The 17558-nt window shown below is 41.1% G+C and overlaps 1 protein-coding gene and 1 non-coding gene across 2 annotated transcripts in view; one reads left to right on the top strand and one right to left on the bottom strand.

The window, feature by feature from the left end:
- The window catches only part of LOC119728537 (C2 domain-containing protein 5-like), a 48121-nt gene extending 34170 nt beyond the window's left edge, over positions 1 to 13951 (top strand). The window contains exons 21-30 of the mRNA XM_038200817.1: positions 671 to 784; positions 2209 to 2269; positions 4140 to 4282; positions 5597 to 5686; positions 6595 to 6670; positions 7457 to 7552; positions 8547 to 8587; positions 9662 to 9796; positions 11425 to 11565; positions 12163 to 13951. Coding sequence (XP_038056745.1) covers positions 671 to 784; positions 2209 to 2269; positions 4140 to 4282; positions 5597 to 5686; positions 6595 to 6670; positions 7457 to 7552; positions 8547 to 8587; positions 9662 to 9796; positions 11425 to 11565; positions 12163 to 12333 — 1068 coding nt within the window. The 3' untranslated portion in view covers positions 12334 to 13951. The remainder of the gene's footprint in view (positions 1 to 670; positions 785 to 2208; positions 2270 to 4139; positions 4283 to 5596; positions 5687 to 6594; positions 6671 to 7456; positions 7553 to 8546; positions 8588 to 9661; positions 9797 to 11424; positions 11566 to 12162) is intronic.
- Positions 13952 to 15962: 2011 nt separating this feature from the next.
- Trnag-gcc lies at positions 15963 to 16033 on the bottom strand. Its single transcript has one exon. It is a non-coding gene; the product is annotated as a tRNA-Gly (tRNA).
- Positions 16034 to 17558: the final 1525 nt, after the last annotated feature.

Raw genomic sequence — 17558 nt, 5'->3', positions numbered from 1 at the left:
ACACATTTCATTTTGGTTAGGTACACTGACAATATACAAATAAGGAATGTTTGTGAGTGCAATGGTAAGAATAATTTCATTTGGTGACAGATGAAATGTTCCATAGTGCAATGGTAAGAATAATTTCATGAGGTGACAGATGAAATGTTCCATAATGAAACATTTCATCTGTCACCAAATGAAATTATTCTTACCATTGCACGAACGTGAAACATTCATTATTTGTTTTATATAACACCTGAATAAATCCTTGTCATCCGATTGGTTGACTTTTAATAGCCAATTTATTCATGTTAAAAAAAACTGTTTAAAAGTTTGACAAGATCATCATATTTATATTAATGCAAACTGTTCAACAGGTTGAGAACAATCATATTCAATTTATCTCGATTTAAAACAGCGCCACCACCAGCAACAGTGACATCGTGCAATGGAAGTTCTATTCACCGTGCAATAGAACTTCCATTGCACTGTGCGCTGCGCGCCATGCGCGCACCATGCGTTGGTACGAATAATTCATTGACATGTGATCAACGATCCACCAATCAGATGACAGGGATTTATTCAGGTGTTGTATAATTGTCAACTGCCTGTAGATGTATACAAACTGCCAGGATGCCAGGAATTCGCACAAGTTTACTTGCAGTATTTTTTTCCTCATCTTCCATAGGAATCCCTGGGTGAAACCACAGCATTGGACAGTCCTCAGCCAATCCTGGATAACACCGACGATCTCACAGACACCCAGTTCCTAGCCTCACAGAAAGACACCTACGTACTGACGGTAAGTTGTCCAAACTAACGCATCCAAAAATAGTCTGAAGCAATTAAAAGTAGAGAAGATCATTTGCAGCTATCCAAAAAGTAACGGTCAAAATTTTTGTGGACAAGCGTACTTGGTTTAAAGATAGTAATGGCACTAAAGTAAACTCCCTGTGAAATTATTCCTTCTGGCATGCTGTCATTTTGAAGAAGATAATAAAAGACTGCCATTTCCAAAGATGAGTCAAGTGACGCATTTTCTGGAAAGTTCCGTTAGTAGGTGGTTTGTAATTCGGCGAATCCATGAATGGGTGCGCGCAAGCGTTGACTTGGCGCACACATGCTCGGTTTTCCATTATTCGTCGGTTCTGTGCGTGACATCGCGTAGCTGCATTCGGCTGAATGAGAACGTGTCCTGGATGCTGATTTCAGGTGCAATTCAAAATATGACTTGGCAACTTTGATTTGAAATTGAGGTCATGGACGGCTGCTATTATTCGTCGGTTCAGTGCGTGACGTCGCGTAGCTGCAATTGGCTGAATGAGAACGTGTCCAGGATGCCGATATTGGGTGCAATTCAAAACACGACTTGGTAGTTTTTGAATTGAAATCGAGATCCTAGAATGTTGTTGTCTCAGAATATATACAGCATTCACTGAGCTAAAACTTCATCAGGTTAGATGTTAAGAACCCATCTTTAGATTTTGAGCGCTTTGTTGCTTCAAATGAAAAAAATGCACAAATGACAAATGAAATACCCTACCTTTAATGATGACTGTTTTAATTTTTGTGGGCAAGACAAGAAAACTATCAAAGGAAATCTCATATTTGTATGTTTCAGTGCTCTACAGGGTGAGTAAAAAAACACGAAACCCAAATGTCAAGACTATTATTTTAGTGAAATTCTGCATGTAGCACTTTCAAAATCTAGGATATAAAAGCCCAATTCATAAGCTTTCTTTTAGTACAAGAATCATTCAAATCACTCAAGTACTTTTCAAGTTATGGAATTTTAAACACAACCACCACTTTAAAGTTCTGTCCACGGATCTCAAAAAAGGTATGCATTCTTTCAGCAAAACAAAAACATTCCACGCACATCCCTATGTGATTTGTTTTCGTTTTGCTGAAAGAACACTAACCATTTTGTGATCCGTGGACAGAACTTTAAAACAGTGGTTGTGTTTAAAAGTCCGTAACTTCAAAAGTACATGAGTGATTTGAATGATTCTTGTACTAAAAGAAAGCTTATGAATTGGGCTTTCATATCCTAGATTTTGAAAGTGCTACATCTAGAACTTTACTAAAACAATGGTCCCGACATTTGGGTTTCTTTTTTTTGACTCACCCTGTACTCTAAATGAAGCGCTCTTCTCTAAACTTAAATAACGTTTTCTAAAAATCAATCAGTAACCGATGACCTCTTTATTTTCCCTTTTTGTTCAGGTGGATGACGTTGAAGACAAGGAAACTGTCGGAGGATTGTTTGACCCTCTACTCCCAACAGGTAAGAAACAAACATCAAGAAAAATTGATTGGACTCTTCATAGAATAAGTCAGTTTGTCAATGTTTCTTTGATGCATCTTGCTTAAAGGGGCACTAGGTCCTGAAATCCCCCAAGATGTTATGTTTTGGATTGTTTACTTAGCCTATTTCAAACATCTGGTTGAAAGGAAACCAACCTAATGTCTTACTGTTCCCGAGAAAAGACGAAAAAAACCTGCTTGTTTACATCGGACATAACGGAGTATGAATACGTTTTTCGTGTCGTTCTCATGTACGCTATACACGTGTCTCGGGAACAGCGTGCGGTGACCAATCACCAATGCAAAAAATTGTGGTTTCTTCAACGTCCGCAAAAGGCGAACACTTTACGCGTACAAATGAAATCACAACTAGCATCCAAACAGCTCAAATTTATGGGGTCGCAAAAGTGGACCCCGAAATTCGTTCTCGCACGCATAATACAGGAATAACACAAAAACGCCCAGTTTTGAAAGGATAGTTGTGTGGATGTTTATATCCTACTTTTAAAAGTTATTTCCGATTATCATCATCTTGTTCAAAGCGCGTTTTGTAGCCCAATTGGGCTCTTCCAGGACCTAGTGTCCCTTTAAGGTGCCTGTAGTGAAATCGGTCTTGGGACGGGTCTCGGTTAGGATCGATCTCAGACTAAGGACTCGTCTTAGGTCCTAAGATGAGTTGTAAGATCAGAAAAGTTTCATGAAATCAGCCCAGAGTTGTAATGACTCCAGTCAATGACTCAACTCAAGTCCAACTTGAGTCACAATTTTTGGTGACTCGACTCGACTTGAGTCCCTATGGGCAAATGACTGGACTTGACTCAAATCCCTCATCAGAATGACTCGACTTGACTCGAGGAAGGCTGATAAGACTCGAGTACCAAAAATAAAAGCAAAACTTTGCGAAGAATATTTGCAATGACTTATGCTGGTGCCTTTTTTTTGTTTACGTCACGTTAGAATGTTAACGAATAATGTACATACATGTATACATACTTGGTTTGATCAGTGTCCCCATTAGTTGAATGACGATCAGCTGGCACCCCCGTTTTATTTTCATTAAGACTCAAACGTGGTGTCGCCACATGAAGTAGCCCGAATGTAAAATTAAAAAAGCCCAAAAATGACTTTCTCTCTTGTGTTTATTTATTGTATAGGGTTCAAATATTTGTGACTCGAATTGACTCGAGCTACATACTTGACTCGACTCGACTCGACTCGACTAAAAACTGTGACTTGACTTGACTCGACTCGACTCGACCTTCTTGACCTTATGACTCGACTCAACTGCAGTGACTTCTTTAACCCTAACTGCCCTGAATCCTTCAAAACCCTCTTTGCCAAAGTGGAGGAATTTGGAGGATTGTGGGTACATGGGAAAAGTGCGTTACTGATTTCGTAGGATGCACTTTGTCAAGGTCTTGGGCTGGACCTTGTGTTGTTTTTGCTCAGCCATGCATAAATATAGGCCTGGATTATGCCTGAAAGCCTCCGTACTGCTCCAGGATGTCACTGGCCGAGCCTCAACATATTGACAGTCACTGCCGCAGGATTTTGCAGGATTCAGGCAGTGGTCACCCTTCCACTGACCGAATTCAAAAAATGGTGGAGGAATTTGCAGGATTGAGGCTATATGCTATTTTTCCATGAGGCCAATTGGCGGATTTTGCAGGATTGAGGCTTCATCCTAGCAAAAAGGCCTAGGGAGTTAGGGTTAAAATGACTCAACTCGACTCGAGTCACAAAAATCAGTGACTCGTTACAACTCTGAATCGGCCTGAGCTTTGTAGTCAATAATTTGTACTCAAATTGCTGTATGTACATTTCATGAGGCATCCCTATCGTGTCGACAGGTTTATTCAGTTGTACAACAGAGACAGTGCCGGGTAACTTCCGGCCCAGCAAGCATCTACAGATGTTCACCATGATGAGAACACAGACGCTGGCAGAAACCTCCACCAAGCATTTTGCTCCTATATTTGATGACCTTATACAGGTAAGGCCAACACATTAGGAACATATGTTACACATTTTGCTAAACAATTTGAAAAGAGTTAAAGGGCCCATGCAATGTAATTTTTTTTAATGCAATCCTTGAAATTGCACCTTTGTGTCCCATTTAACCTTATTTTCAATTATTGATTTTGCAATTTTCAAGAGTATTTTGGTGCTTTTTGGTTTTTATACTAATCAAAATTTCCATATTTATGAGCAAAAGTGTGATGTCATTTCAGGCAAAAACCTCAATTTTGCAGCTATTTAGGCACAAAAAGTTGCTAGAATTTTGGATATTTTGCTGTCGTAAATGTTTTTTTCTTTGGTGTTTTGTTGTTGTGTCGGTGCATGGCAGTAAGCCAATAAGCAAACCTTTCTCTCTAAATGTTTTTACTGAGCAAATTACGGGTTCACAATTTGAACAGAAAACCCCTAAACTGAACAATGTCTTCCTGAAATGACATTACAGCAACAGCGCCCTCAGTTGTCCGGAAAAGCATGGAAAATTTTAAAAGTGCACTTTTCAATAAAATTAACACAAAAGGGACGTCAAATAGTTTTCATACATTTAAGAGGAGTAGAAATTTGCATAAATGCTCTTCCCATTTTAATATCATTTAATTTAAAATACATTTTGTAGCCCAATTGGGCATATTCCAGGCAGTAATGTCCCTTTAATCTTTCTGTGACCAGTCCATAACACGTAATTATTATTATTTTTTTAATGGCAGAACTGAAAACACTTGAAATTTCACCTTTTTAAAATTAAAAGGACATGCTTGTTCCATAGGAGCGGTCTTGGAAGACATTTTATTCGCTTGTAGTCGTACATCAGAGGAGTGAACAAAGAGGGGTATTAAGTCCTCAAAGCTAGCTCATACCTAAAAATCAATCGCCATTGTCAGCAGAAATTTTTGAAAGCGTCCCATATTTATTCTTGGCAGAAAAAAAATGATTTTGATTATAAATAGCAGGCATGCAACTTTTCCTTGGATCCGCTGATTTCCTCATTTTTCACTTCTCATGAATGCCGTTACAAATTGAAAAACACTGTACAAAGTCTTGTGTGGTTTGGAGTTTCCTTTTTTTTTCTAAATTCCTAGCTGCATGTCTGAATAGTTACTGTATTAATAGAGAAATTCAGCATTTTTACTTTTTTGTATGATTACTTTGCAAACACACTTGCAAAGTTAAAAGGCGAACATATGACTCATATGCATTCGCATTTTGTTTACCGAATATGAATGTGATGACAATTTCATACCTCCTGCGTAGCCTGTATGATGGATTTCTTAACTGTTATTTCTTACCATAGAGTATGTGTTTCCAGCTGCGTTCCATGGCGCCCTGCTGTCTGTGTAGTGTGTGCTATGATGTCAACGTACCAGACGATGATGTCATACAGGTCGGTTACCAGTGTTCAACATCCGGACCACCAATCTCATTATCATTGACATGTCAATTTGTGGCTGTTTTGGCAATTCGTGCGATTCACAATGCAGTGCGCCACCAAGAGTTTGCCATGGAGAGTCAACTTTTTCAAGTTTACGGTCGACAAAACATGGCCATTTGAATGAGTGTCAGTAGACAACTTGAGCTAATATGTTATAGATTGGGGTATAGCGTTCTGCCGCCTTACAAAAAACACCATATTGATAAAAAGAAAAGAAAAGGGCAAACATACACTCGAATCATACGCTTACGAAACTACTGACCAGAAAAACAATTTCAAATGTCGACCATCTCCCAAAATGCACTGGGAAAAATGAACTCTCCATGGTAAACTCTTGGTGGCGCACTGCATTGTGAATCTCCCGAATTGCTGAAACAGCCTTTTTTGTTAAAAACAAATTTGTTTCCTTTTTCTTTTTTTTTAGCCATTTCCCATAGCATTTGTACACGTTTTTATCGTGGAAGGCACTTTGGGCACTAAAAACGAATCCGATTGACTTTATACTTGGCACACACTTAGACCAGCATCTGAAGATGTATGGTGATAATCGACGTCATCATTTTTGCGAACATTGACGTCGACATTTAATGTTTGACATTCTGCACTACCGATTTGTATGAATCTGACGTCAAAGCCTTCGCAAGACACCAGTCTAAAAGATCACAAAGATTCAGCACCACCAAAAAAAACCAGAGCAGCGATAATATTGGAATCTTATTTTAAAGGGGCAGGACAGATTCTAGCTCAGCCCTTTAAGGGTAACCCAATAATTTCATTGTGAGTACTAAAACACAACGGGATTGTGAGTCATGATATTACTTTAACAAAAGACATTTTCCTTTTTTTTATTTTAATTGTAGCTGTGGTTAACAGCATCAGCTGTAGACCTAAGAGAAAATGCGACGTCCAGCCCTGAAAAGGTGCTCCAAAACAAAGGTATTTTATGATCTCAACAAATTCCTGAATTACATTTTGCATGTTCCTCAGTCCTATACTAGGAAGTGAGCAATCGTTAGGGAGATAGAGATAGACAAGATGTGAAGTAATTGAATGTCTCCAGGTGAGAACTTACGAAAGCTTTCATGGATGTCTTGGTTTATTGCAGTTTTCATACAGGGAGAGTAAAAAAAAAAAAGGGCCCAAACCCCCCCAAAATATATTTCATATTTTAAAAAAAATGTATACCACCAACAATAATAACGACTGGAAAGCCAAATTCATAAACAACTTTTTGATCAAAAAAAATACTGAAGTTTCTCAATCAGTTCAAAGAATATAACCATTTAGGCCAAAAAAAAAAATCTCCGGTCTCTGGTATGTGCGCACGTCGCCGTAGCCATGCGCGTCAGCAAAATTAAAAAGCTTTTTTTCAGTGTAAGATGATGTCTCAAAACCGCCTAACTCACTGGTTTGACCAAAATCCTGCTGCTGCACAATTTTCACGTGTTTTTAGATGGGGTTACGATCAAGTATAAGCGTTATGTGGCCTCTTTAGGCTCCCGTAAATTTTGCACTAAGTTTAGTCGGGCACCATTTGCAGTCATCAGCCGACATCTGAAGAAGAAAAAAAAGTAAAAAAAAAAAAAAAAAGCCGCGTCGCCGCACCACCTTTTCCTTCAAGTTTTACCTTTTTGTATTGAGGGGACGTGCTGTATAGTAGTGTTTTGTTCAGCACAAGTCTGTAAACTGAAATGGATGTCACACACTTCAATTGATTATTAGGAATCCGATCAACAGATTCGGAGCTCTTGTTCTCCATGGAGGAGCTACAAGTCACCGAAGGCGTGCCAGCCTCACCGTCTACACCGATAGGAAAAGGTAAGTTCTGCTCAGCGAAAATGAGGGAACAATAGTATGACTGAGCAGTCATAAACGTTTGCTTTGAAAATTGTTCCAGCTTTGTTCTTAAACAGTTTACGTCGGATGACATGTATACATGCAAGGTTTTTAAACTCCAGGTTTTGTGGTATTTGGAACGGATGACGGATAAACACGCAACAAGAGAGGCCAGAAGTATCTGTCAGCAACCCGCTTGCAGCAAGCAAGTAACACGTGTAACACGTTGCAACTCGCGACACGTTGTACAATCCATTTCAGGAAACTTGCAATGTGTTGAACGCGTCATAAGTTCCTTGAAACGGCTTAAAATAGGTTGAAAGTTATGACATGTCTAGTCGCCATTGAAAATAAGAAGAGGCCTTTTTTAAGCCAGTTCAATGCCATAAACATTACATAAACGAGACTATAAATACCGAGACAATGTATTTAAAGTTGTAAATTGAAAATACATTGAATAATTATGAATTAGCATGGAATATTGCAGTTGAAATTTCAAAGTAGCTCTACAGTCCACCACTAGCTTATTTTTCTTTAAAAACTGCATCATACGTCCGCCATTTTTATTTTACGTTTTAAACATTTTTCGAGTGGAGATCTGACAACTCTTTGTTGAACATCAGACGACTATTTACTGTAATGCTGAATAAATTCATGCAACGGTCGCCGTGTTGTGCTTTAAATACACCTACGATGCGTCGCACTTACGACGCATTTTGTGAAATGAATCACATGACGCATTGCAGCTGCGACGCATCGTAGGGATGCGACGCGTAGCAACGCTTCATTGCATCTTAAATTAAGATGAGTTTTGTGAAATCAAGTGCAGGACTCTCAAACCAGAAGAACAATCCCACCTGTGGAGTGTGGCCCAGTTTTTAGAACTGTCACAGAACTGAATTCAAGGAAATCAGCCATTTTATTTCCAGTGGAGATACATGATCACTTGTCGCTTACTATTTTGTCATAATTACAGGCTCCAAAGTTCCCATGCTTGAGAAGAGGATAGTGCTAACAGTAAGTTCTTTTTTTTTCACCTAAAAGTAGGCGGACAAGGGAAGGGTTTGTGATTTTTGTATCAGTGTTAAAGGCAGGGTAGGTCATTTGTCCTTTGTGCATTTGTTTCGCAAAGTGCTCAAAATCTAAAGACGGGTGCTTAACAACTAACCTGATGAAGTTTTAGCTCATTAAATGCTGTATATTTCCTAGAAAACAATATTCTAGAATCTCGATTTCAATTGAACATTTGCCAAGTCATAGTTGGAATTGTGCCCGAAATCAGCATCCGGGACACATTCTCATTCAGCTGGTTGTAGCTAGGCGATGTCACGCACTGAACCAACGAATAATAGCAACCAGGCGCGTGCATCATGTCAATGTCGCGTGCACCTATTCACGGATTTGCCCAACTTACATTTAAATTTTCCAAAAATGCATCACTTGACTCATCTTCTTGTTTGAAATATCCTTCTTGGAAATAGCCAGTTGAAGACATTCTGTTTAAGTCTGGATGCTGATATTTCGGCTGGGATAATTATTAGCATCCAGACTCCAACCAGTCTTAACATAGTGTTTAATACCGACCAAGCCATATTTATTCCCATTCATAAATAACTTTTTGGTGAAAAAAAAGTAAGTCAAATTTTGGGTCCAAAAATCCAAACAATTAAGTCAAAAATTATAAATTGCAACGATTTACAACAATTTCACTTCATGTTTTTCAAAACCCCCCTCTGGCTATGCTATGGCCATCTCACGAGTAAGTTGTAAACAACTCCTTATATGGAGATTGGCCAATGCCGCGTACTGCATGATGTGGCACAGAACGCAGCTGTGCCGGTGTAGTGTGAATACAGTATTGCGCATGCCACGTGAAGATTGTGAATGTATAACCAATAAAACGGTACTGGCACCGGATTTCATAGGAGTCCAAAGTTCATGTGACACAGGAAGTGATTAAAACCAGCTAGACGTTTGTTTATCATCCGTTTAAAACTGGCCATGTGATGGGCTCTCGACCAATGGGAATGGGTAAACTGTCTTAGGTATTTATGAATGGTTGTTAATTGTCTGTTTCTTTGTATTTGCAAGGATTCTACGGTAGCACCAGTCTGGCGTCCTAAGGTTGAGATCACGCCACTCTCCGTTGTACCAGGGGGAGTTATTGACCAGTACCTTGGATATATCAACCTCTTCTTCGTCCGGGAATCCATGTCAGTCAGAGAGGTAAGGACAGCTAACGAGGATAGATCAATCCAAGAATAAAGTAAACAAAAAAGTAAAGTCTGTCACAAGCCAATGTGGCCCATCAGGCCAGCGTTTATCTCCGGTTTCAGTAGCATGAAACGACTGACAATATTTCTATTCCCCCTGGATAGGATGCCAGTCCATCGCAGGTTACTCCACAGCTAATGCCGGTACCAGTTTATACTCCTGGGTGGAGAGAAGCAAGTGGGGTGAATTGGCTTGCCCAAGGACACAACATATGACCAGCAGCTGGATTTCAACCCCTGACCCTCTGATCATGAGCCTTACCACTGTGTGATTTGTTTCCGTTTTGCTGAAAGAACACTGACCTATTTGTGATCTGTGGACAGAACTTTAAAATGGTGGTTGTGTTTAAAATTCCTTAACTTGAAAAGTACATGAGTGATTTGAATGATTCATGTACTAAAAGAAAGCTTATAAATTTGGGCTTTCATATCCTAGGTTTTGAAAGTGCCACATGTAAAACTTCTTTAAAACAATAGTCCCGACACTTGTGTTTCATTTTTTTTTTACTCGCCTTTACTGGGAACGAATGACAATATTTGCCGTACCAAGAATGTTGCATTTGTTATGTGCGATGTGTAATTGTGACCTGCTGAGGCTAAATGAGGAATGTCGCCCGAAACTTTGTTTTGAGTTATCGTCGTCTGAAGTTGCCTATGTGTGGAAAATCATGTCAAAATCGATTTTGGAATTTTCAAATTTTTGAGTAGCTAGGGTTAAAGATTCACCCTGTGTATTTTTGTGGTGAAAAAGTTACCTCCAAAAGTGAAAGAATGACGAATTCTAAAGTGTATTAGTGTGAAGTTTTTCAAAAATTGTCAGTAATTGTCAACAACAACAAAATGACCCAAGTTCACCGTGGAATATTAAGAGAATCGATTATTGTGTATACCTTTGTGTGTTACCATTCGATAGCGTATTGCCAGCTCTGTTTATTTCTAGCAGTGACATCAGTCTGTACTGGCCTAGCAACTCATGATCAGCTGTGGCAAATGGTGCTCAAAACGCGATGTTGTGTTGCCAAAGACAATGTCTAGTTAGCTTCACTACGTAATAAAAATAACACCATCTGATTGGACCACATTGTATGAATAGGCAAGAGCATGCACTGTAAGCGTTGTTTATTAGCTGTGTGACATATTGCAGCACCAATCCCATCTGTGAGTGAGTGCCTACAGCGCGCCTGCTCAGAAACTGTTTACAATGTAACAATGTTGTTCCACACGTGTATGTACGTACACATTTCACATAAAGCTTGCAATGCACAACGCGCAACACACAACTTTTTTTCAAAGCGATTTTTCCGAAATTAGGTCGCGGAAGTTCGGCAATGCACTACAAACTTTCCCGCGGCATATCTTTGGAAGTAAATAAGCTACAGAAATAAATTTGGTATCATTACAAAGCTAAAGAGTTGTCCTTTTACATGGTATATAAAACTCAAAAAGTCAAGGATGGGGGTTATTCCTCATTATGTCATAGCAGGTCACAATTGTAAAAAGTAAATCACTTGACTACTCCACTGTTGTAATTCATATGTTGAGCATGGTTTCACGAGGTGCTGCTTGTTTCTTGGCCCACAGTCTGGAGGCGTGAGTGGTTTCATGTATAACTTCATCTCTGAGGTCAACGCTATCATCCGATCCCACGTTGCTTCCTTGGGAGGCAACGCTCTGGTGGCTTACAACCTGGTGGACTGCTTGGTGGAGGACCGAAATCATCAGGTGAGAGTAGTGAATAGTGAAGTCACGGGCCAATGTGCCCATCAGGCCGGCATTTATCTCCGGTTTCCTTGGCATGAAACGACTGAGAATATTTCTGTTCCCCCTGGATGGGACGCCAGTCCATCGCAGGTTACTCCCCAGCTAATGCCGGTACCCTTTTATGCTCCTGGGTGGAGAGAGGCAATTGGGGTGGCTTGCCCAGGACACAACATATGGCCAGCAGCTGAATTCGAACCCCTGACCCTCTGATCATGAGTCACAAACACTTACCACTAGGCCACACTCCCCCATGTGAGAATGGCTCAGAGCAATTCACAATCCAGCATTTTCTTCAAAGAAACCTTTTCTTCAAAGTTGGTTGACTTCCTTCATATATTTCCCCCTACTTTTAACAATCCGTCTGCTATTTTTATGCCTAAAACCTGCGGTAACTCTTACAAAAGTCAAACCTGAATGCAAAAAAATGTGACGGAATCCCAATTAAATGAGTCTTAATGAAGAGCATTTAGGTTACAATTCAGGAGGTTAGGTGATGTGTTGTCCATTGCCAGTGACTGGTTCAAAACTGATGTTGCTTTCAAATTCTTGTCTTTTCAGTGTCAGTGCTTGATCAATGTGAGTGGCGATGCAGTGCATGTCGTGTATGACGGCTCCGTTTCGGGCATGGACTCACCCTGCCCTGGTCAGCTACAGATGTCCCACAGCCAGCAGTTCAGACGTGATTCCAGTACCGAAGCCTCACCACAGGCAGTGGAGTCATCACATTGAATCAGTTCAACATCAGACGTTAGTACCCTGCCCTAGTCAGCTACTGATGCCCCACAGCCAGCAGTACAGTCATGATTGCAGTACGGAAGCCTCACCACAAATAGTGGAGTCAACACATTAAATCTGAGCAACGTAAGACGTTGACTCAACCTGCCCTAGTCAGCTACCAATATCCTGCATCCAGCAGTTCAGTCATGATTCCTGTACGGCAGCCTTTCACAGACAGTAGAGTCATCACATTGAATCTGAGCAATGTAAGACGTTGACTAACCCTGCCCTAGTCAGCTACTGATGTCTCGCAGCTAGCAGTTCAGTTGTGATTCCAGTACAGAAGCCTCACCACAGATAGTAGAGTCATCACATTGAATCTGATTGACATCAGACGTTGACTCATCCTGCCCTAGTCAGCTACTGACGTCTTGCAGCCTGCAGTTCAGTCGTGATTCAAGTACAGATGCCTTTCACAGATAGTAGAGTAATCACATTGAATCTGATCAACATCAGACATAGACTCACCCTGCATAGTCAGCTACCGACGTCCCACAGCCAGCAGTCCAGTCAGGGTTCTAGTACAGAAGCCTTACCAAAGACAGTAGAGTCATCACATTGAATCTGAGCAATGTAAGACGTTGACTCACCCTGCCCTAGTCAGCTACTGATGCCCCACAGCCAGCAGTCCAGTCATGATTGCAGTACGGAAGCCTCACCACAAATAGTGGAGTCAACACATTAAATCTGAGCAACGTAAGACGTTGACTCAACCTGCCCTAGTCAGCTACCAATATCCTGCATCCAGCAGTTCAGTCATGATTCCAGTACGGAAGCCTTTCACAGATAGTAGAGTCATCACATTGAGTCTGATCAAAGTCAGACGTTGACTCACCCTGCCCTAGTCAGCTACTGACGTCTTGCAGCTTGCAGTTCAGTTGTGATTCCAGTACAGAAGCCTCACCACAGATAGTAGAGTCATCACATTGAATCTCATCAGCATCAGAGGTCGTCTCACCCTGCCCTAGTCAGCTACCGACATCTTGCAGCCAGCTGTTCAGTCGTGATTCAAGTACAGATGCCCTTCACAGATAGTGGAGTCACCACATTGAATCTGATTGACATCAGACATTGACTCAACCTGCCCTAGTCAGCTTCTGATGCCCCACAGCCAGCAGTCCAGTCATGTTCAGTACAGAAGCCTCACCACTCGTAGTGAACGGTCATCACTGACATTGAATCTTATCAACATGACACATTGACTCACCCAGCTATAGGGTGAGTTTTCTCGAAGGCATTCTTTCTGTTTGCAGAGGTGTACTTCCGACAAGTTTATATCTAAATAAAATTGTGTACATGTACGTTTTATATTTCATGTGATATGTGGTTAAGCTTCAGTGTGACACATTAATGCCACTTATAGTTGCCATGAATTTTGACTTCCAATGTAGGAATGTAAAAGTATATACATGTACATCATTCAAAACCATTCCTTACACCCATTACTAAGCTGTGTGCATGGTTTTATGTGCAAAAACTGGTGACCATGTACATATTTATCTTATATCTCTTATATAATGAATACCAGATTTTTTTTTCGTAGAGTTCCCTGAATGTATCTCATTGATTGTAAACTGTTGAATGGGATGGCGCCAGACTATTTATGCAGGCATAATGCAGCCTTATTTTACTGCCAATTTTATTTTGAATCTGGTTTTTACAAATTTTACATTATTTATTGAAGCAGACTGGAATTAATTAGTAATTAAGTTGCTTTCATCTCTCTTCACAAGTTCCAAAAATTAAGATTTTACCTCACTTTCAATTCAATATGGCCGACTTGTGCGTAAGGCCCATAGCAACCATTGGAATCCCAGAAGATTAGACGATGTTGCCTGTCATCATACTAGGTGTCTATAGTATACTTTTCACATGTATAGTACACAACATAGTCAACCATTCACATGCATCCCTATGAGAAATTGTTTTCGTTTTGCTGAAAGAACACTTACCTTTTTTTCGATCCGTGGACAGAACTTTATTAACGGTGTTTGTGTTCAAAATGCCATAACTTGAAAAGTACATGAGCGATCTGAGTGATTCTTGTACTAAAAGAAAGCTCATTGATTGGGCTTTGATATCCTTGATTTTGAAAGTTCTACAGGCAGAACTTTATTCAAAAATTGGTCCTGCCAATTAGGATGCGTTTTTTTCTCACCATGTACATTTTGCCAAATACGACAAGTTCTTTTAGAAGTTAAAGCAGGACTGTTCTTATCAGAACTTAAACTACTTAGCGAACGTTGATAATAAGCAGGACAAGTTCTTTTCAGAACTAAATATCTACTGAGTGACAGTAGTTATTACCACATGGTGTTACCGCAAACCGAAACGACATTGCCAAATATGGTATAATTATTTTATTCAGTGATATCAACACATGATAAACTCACTGCAATAAACAAACCTAGAGACCATATGCACTTGGCATCATTCAATTTAGCTATACCGTTGCAACCACATTTTTTTCAGATTTTAAATTTTTTTGACCGACTTCGGAGAAAAAAGAATCTGAGACCCACAGATAAACTGAAGTTAAAAGGGACACCCTTATTACAATTAAAGCAAGAATTGATTGAAATAATGTGTTTGTGGAGTTCAATTATCAAAGATGCATTTTTTGCTTTTTTGACTTCTTCCCATAGACCATTATCATGTGGCGGCCATCTTGATTTTTCTTTCTCATTCAAATCAACGTAACCTAAGCGAGACTGGAAGGAAAAATAGTCTGGTTCCTTTTTGCACAAAAAACATTATCGTTCAGTACTGTTATTGAATACAGGGAACATGACTGAAATGGTGGCAACATGATAAAGGTCTATAGTAATGTGTTTATGCATTAGTCATAAACAGCCTTTATTCTAAAGTGTAAATACATGTATGTAATGTATATTTCATTATGATTTGACCAAGTATTGTGATATTAAGTTTATTGATGGAAATAAAACAAGTTGATATTGTTCACAATCAACATTGTTTGTCTAGTGATTGGATACGATTGTTAACGCAATGCTTTTGAATGCTGAGGTAACTTTTATAGTGGTCATCACCATACACACAATTTCTGTCATGGAGAAAATCAAAATTTGCCTAACTGAAGTCACGGTCTACAGAAAATCTGCCTAACTATTGAACAGAAATAACACTCATGTTGCAAACGACAAAGAGAGAAATACCCTTTTATTGAATTGACATTTGGTCTAGTAATTGCACATGATTGTTAACATAACGTAGGCTACGTTGAATACGCATCTGTAGTCAGTTTCCAGACAGCGCGACAATAACTCAAGAAATACCTGTTGTAAAGAAATGAAATAGGAAGACATTTGACATTTTCAGAAGAAATGTCAAAAACTTAATTTAATACAACCAGAAAACTGAGTGAGGTCAGCGCGAACATTCCATCTCAATTAAAGTCAAATTTACTTGGAACAAAACAGTTTCTTCTAACTTTTTCTACTAATGTTGAGCTCTACAGTCTTGCATTATTCCATAGATTTTTTTCTGAAAAAAAGTCAACTGAAAAGAGGACCATTGGTACAAAAAAGCGTCAAAACCTGAATTAAAACAAAATTTGATATTGCATCGGCCGGGAATCGAACCCGGGTCTCCCGCGTGGCAGGCGAGAATTCTACCACTGAACCACCGATGCTTCGTGTAAAATTCATAATTCAAGGATATTATGTTTTAGCGTAACCTCTTAAAAATAGTTAATATATACTAAGGGCGACAATAACGGCGGTCGCCCCCAGCGGTACGCGCGTTAATATATACCGTTAGGGGCGACAAGAAAGGTCGCCTCTAGCGGAAGTTCCTCTGGGGGCGATCAATATCAGTCGCCCCCAGCGGTATACCGCTAGGGGCGACAATAACGGTCGCCTGCAGCCGTACAAGCGTTAATATATATACCGCTAGGGGCGACAATAATGGTCGCCCCCAGCGGTACGCGCGTTAATATGTACCGCTAAGGGCGAAAAAGGGCGCCCCCAGCGGTACAAGCGTTATACCGCTAGGGGCGACAATAATGGTCGCCCGCAGCGGTACGCACGTTAATATATACCGCTAGGGGCGACAAGAAAGGTTGCCCCTAGCGGAAGTTCCTCTGGGGGGGATCAATATCAGTCGCCCCCAGCGGTATACCGCTAGGGGCGACAATAACGGTCGCCCGCAGCCGTACAAGCGTTAATATATATACCGATAGGGGCGACAATAATGGTCGCCCCCAGCGGTACGCGCGTTAATATATACCGCTAGGGGCGACAAGAAAGGTCGCCCCTAGCGGAAGATCCTCTGGGGGCGATCAATATCAGTCGCCCCCAGCGGTATACCGCTAGGGGCGACAATAACGGTCGCCCGCAGCCGTACAAGCGTTAATATATATACCGCTAGGGGCGACAATAATGGTCGCCCCCAGCGGTACGCGCGTTAATATATACCGCTAGGGGCGACAAAGGGCGCCCCAGCGGTACAAGCGTTATACCGCTAGGGGCGACAAAAACGGTCGCCCGCAGCGGTACAAGCGTTATACCGCTAGGGGCGACAATAATGGTCGCCCCCAGCGGTACGCACGTTAATATATACCGCTAGGGGCGACAAGAAAGGTCGCCCCTAGCGGAAGTTCCTCTGGGGGCGATCAATATCAGTCGCCCCCAGCGGTATACCGCTAGGGGCGACAATAACGGTCGCCCGCAGCCGTACAAGCGTTAATATATATACCGCTAGGGGCGACAATAATGGTCGCCCCCAGCGGTACGCGCGTTAATATATACCGCTAGGGGCGACAAAGGGCGCCCCCAGCGGTACAAGCGTTATACCGCTAGGGGCGACAATAATGGTCGCCCCCAGCGGTACGCGCGTTAATATATACCGCTAGGGGCGACAAGAAAAGTCGCTCCTAGCGGAAGATCCTCTGGGGGCGATCAATATCAGTCGCCCCCAGCGGTATACCGCTAGGGGCGACAATAACGGTCGCCCGCAGCCGTACAAGCGTTAATATATATACCGATAGGGGCGACAATAATGGTCGCCCCCAGCGGTACGCGCGTTAATATATACCGCTAGGCGCGACAAAGGGCGCCCCCAGCGGTACAAGCGTTATTCCGCTAGGGGCGACAAAAACGGTCGCCCGCAGCGGTACAAGCGTTATACCGCTAGGGGCGACAAGAAAGGTCGCCCCT

Source organism: Patiria miniata, unplaced genomic scaffold, assembly GCF_015706575.1.
Source record: "Patiria miniata isolate m_02_andy unplaced genomic scaffold, ASM1570657v1 HiC_scaffold_20, whole genome shotgun sequence".
NCBI classification, from domain to species: domain Eukaryota; kingdom Metazoa; phylum Echinodermata; class Asteroidea; order Valvatida; family Asterinidae; genus Patiria; species Patiria miniata.
Note: the sequence above shows the minus strand (reverse complement) of the source record. Positions and strands in the feature narration are given on the sequence as shown.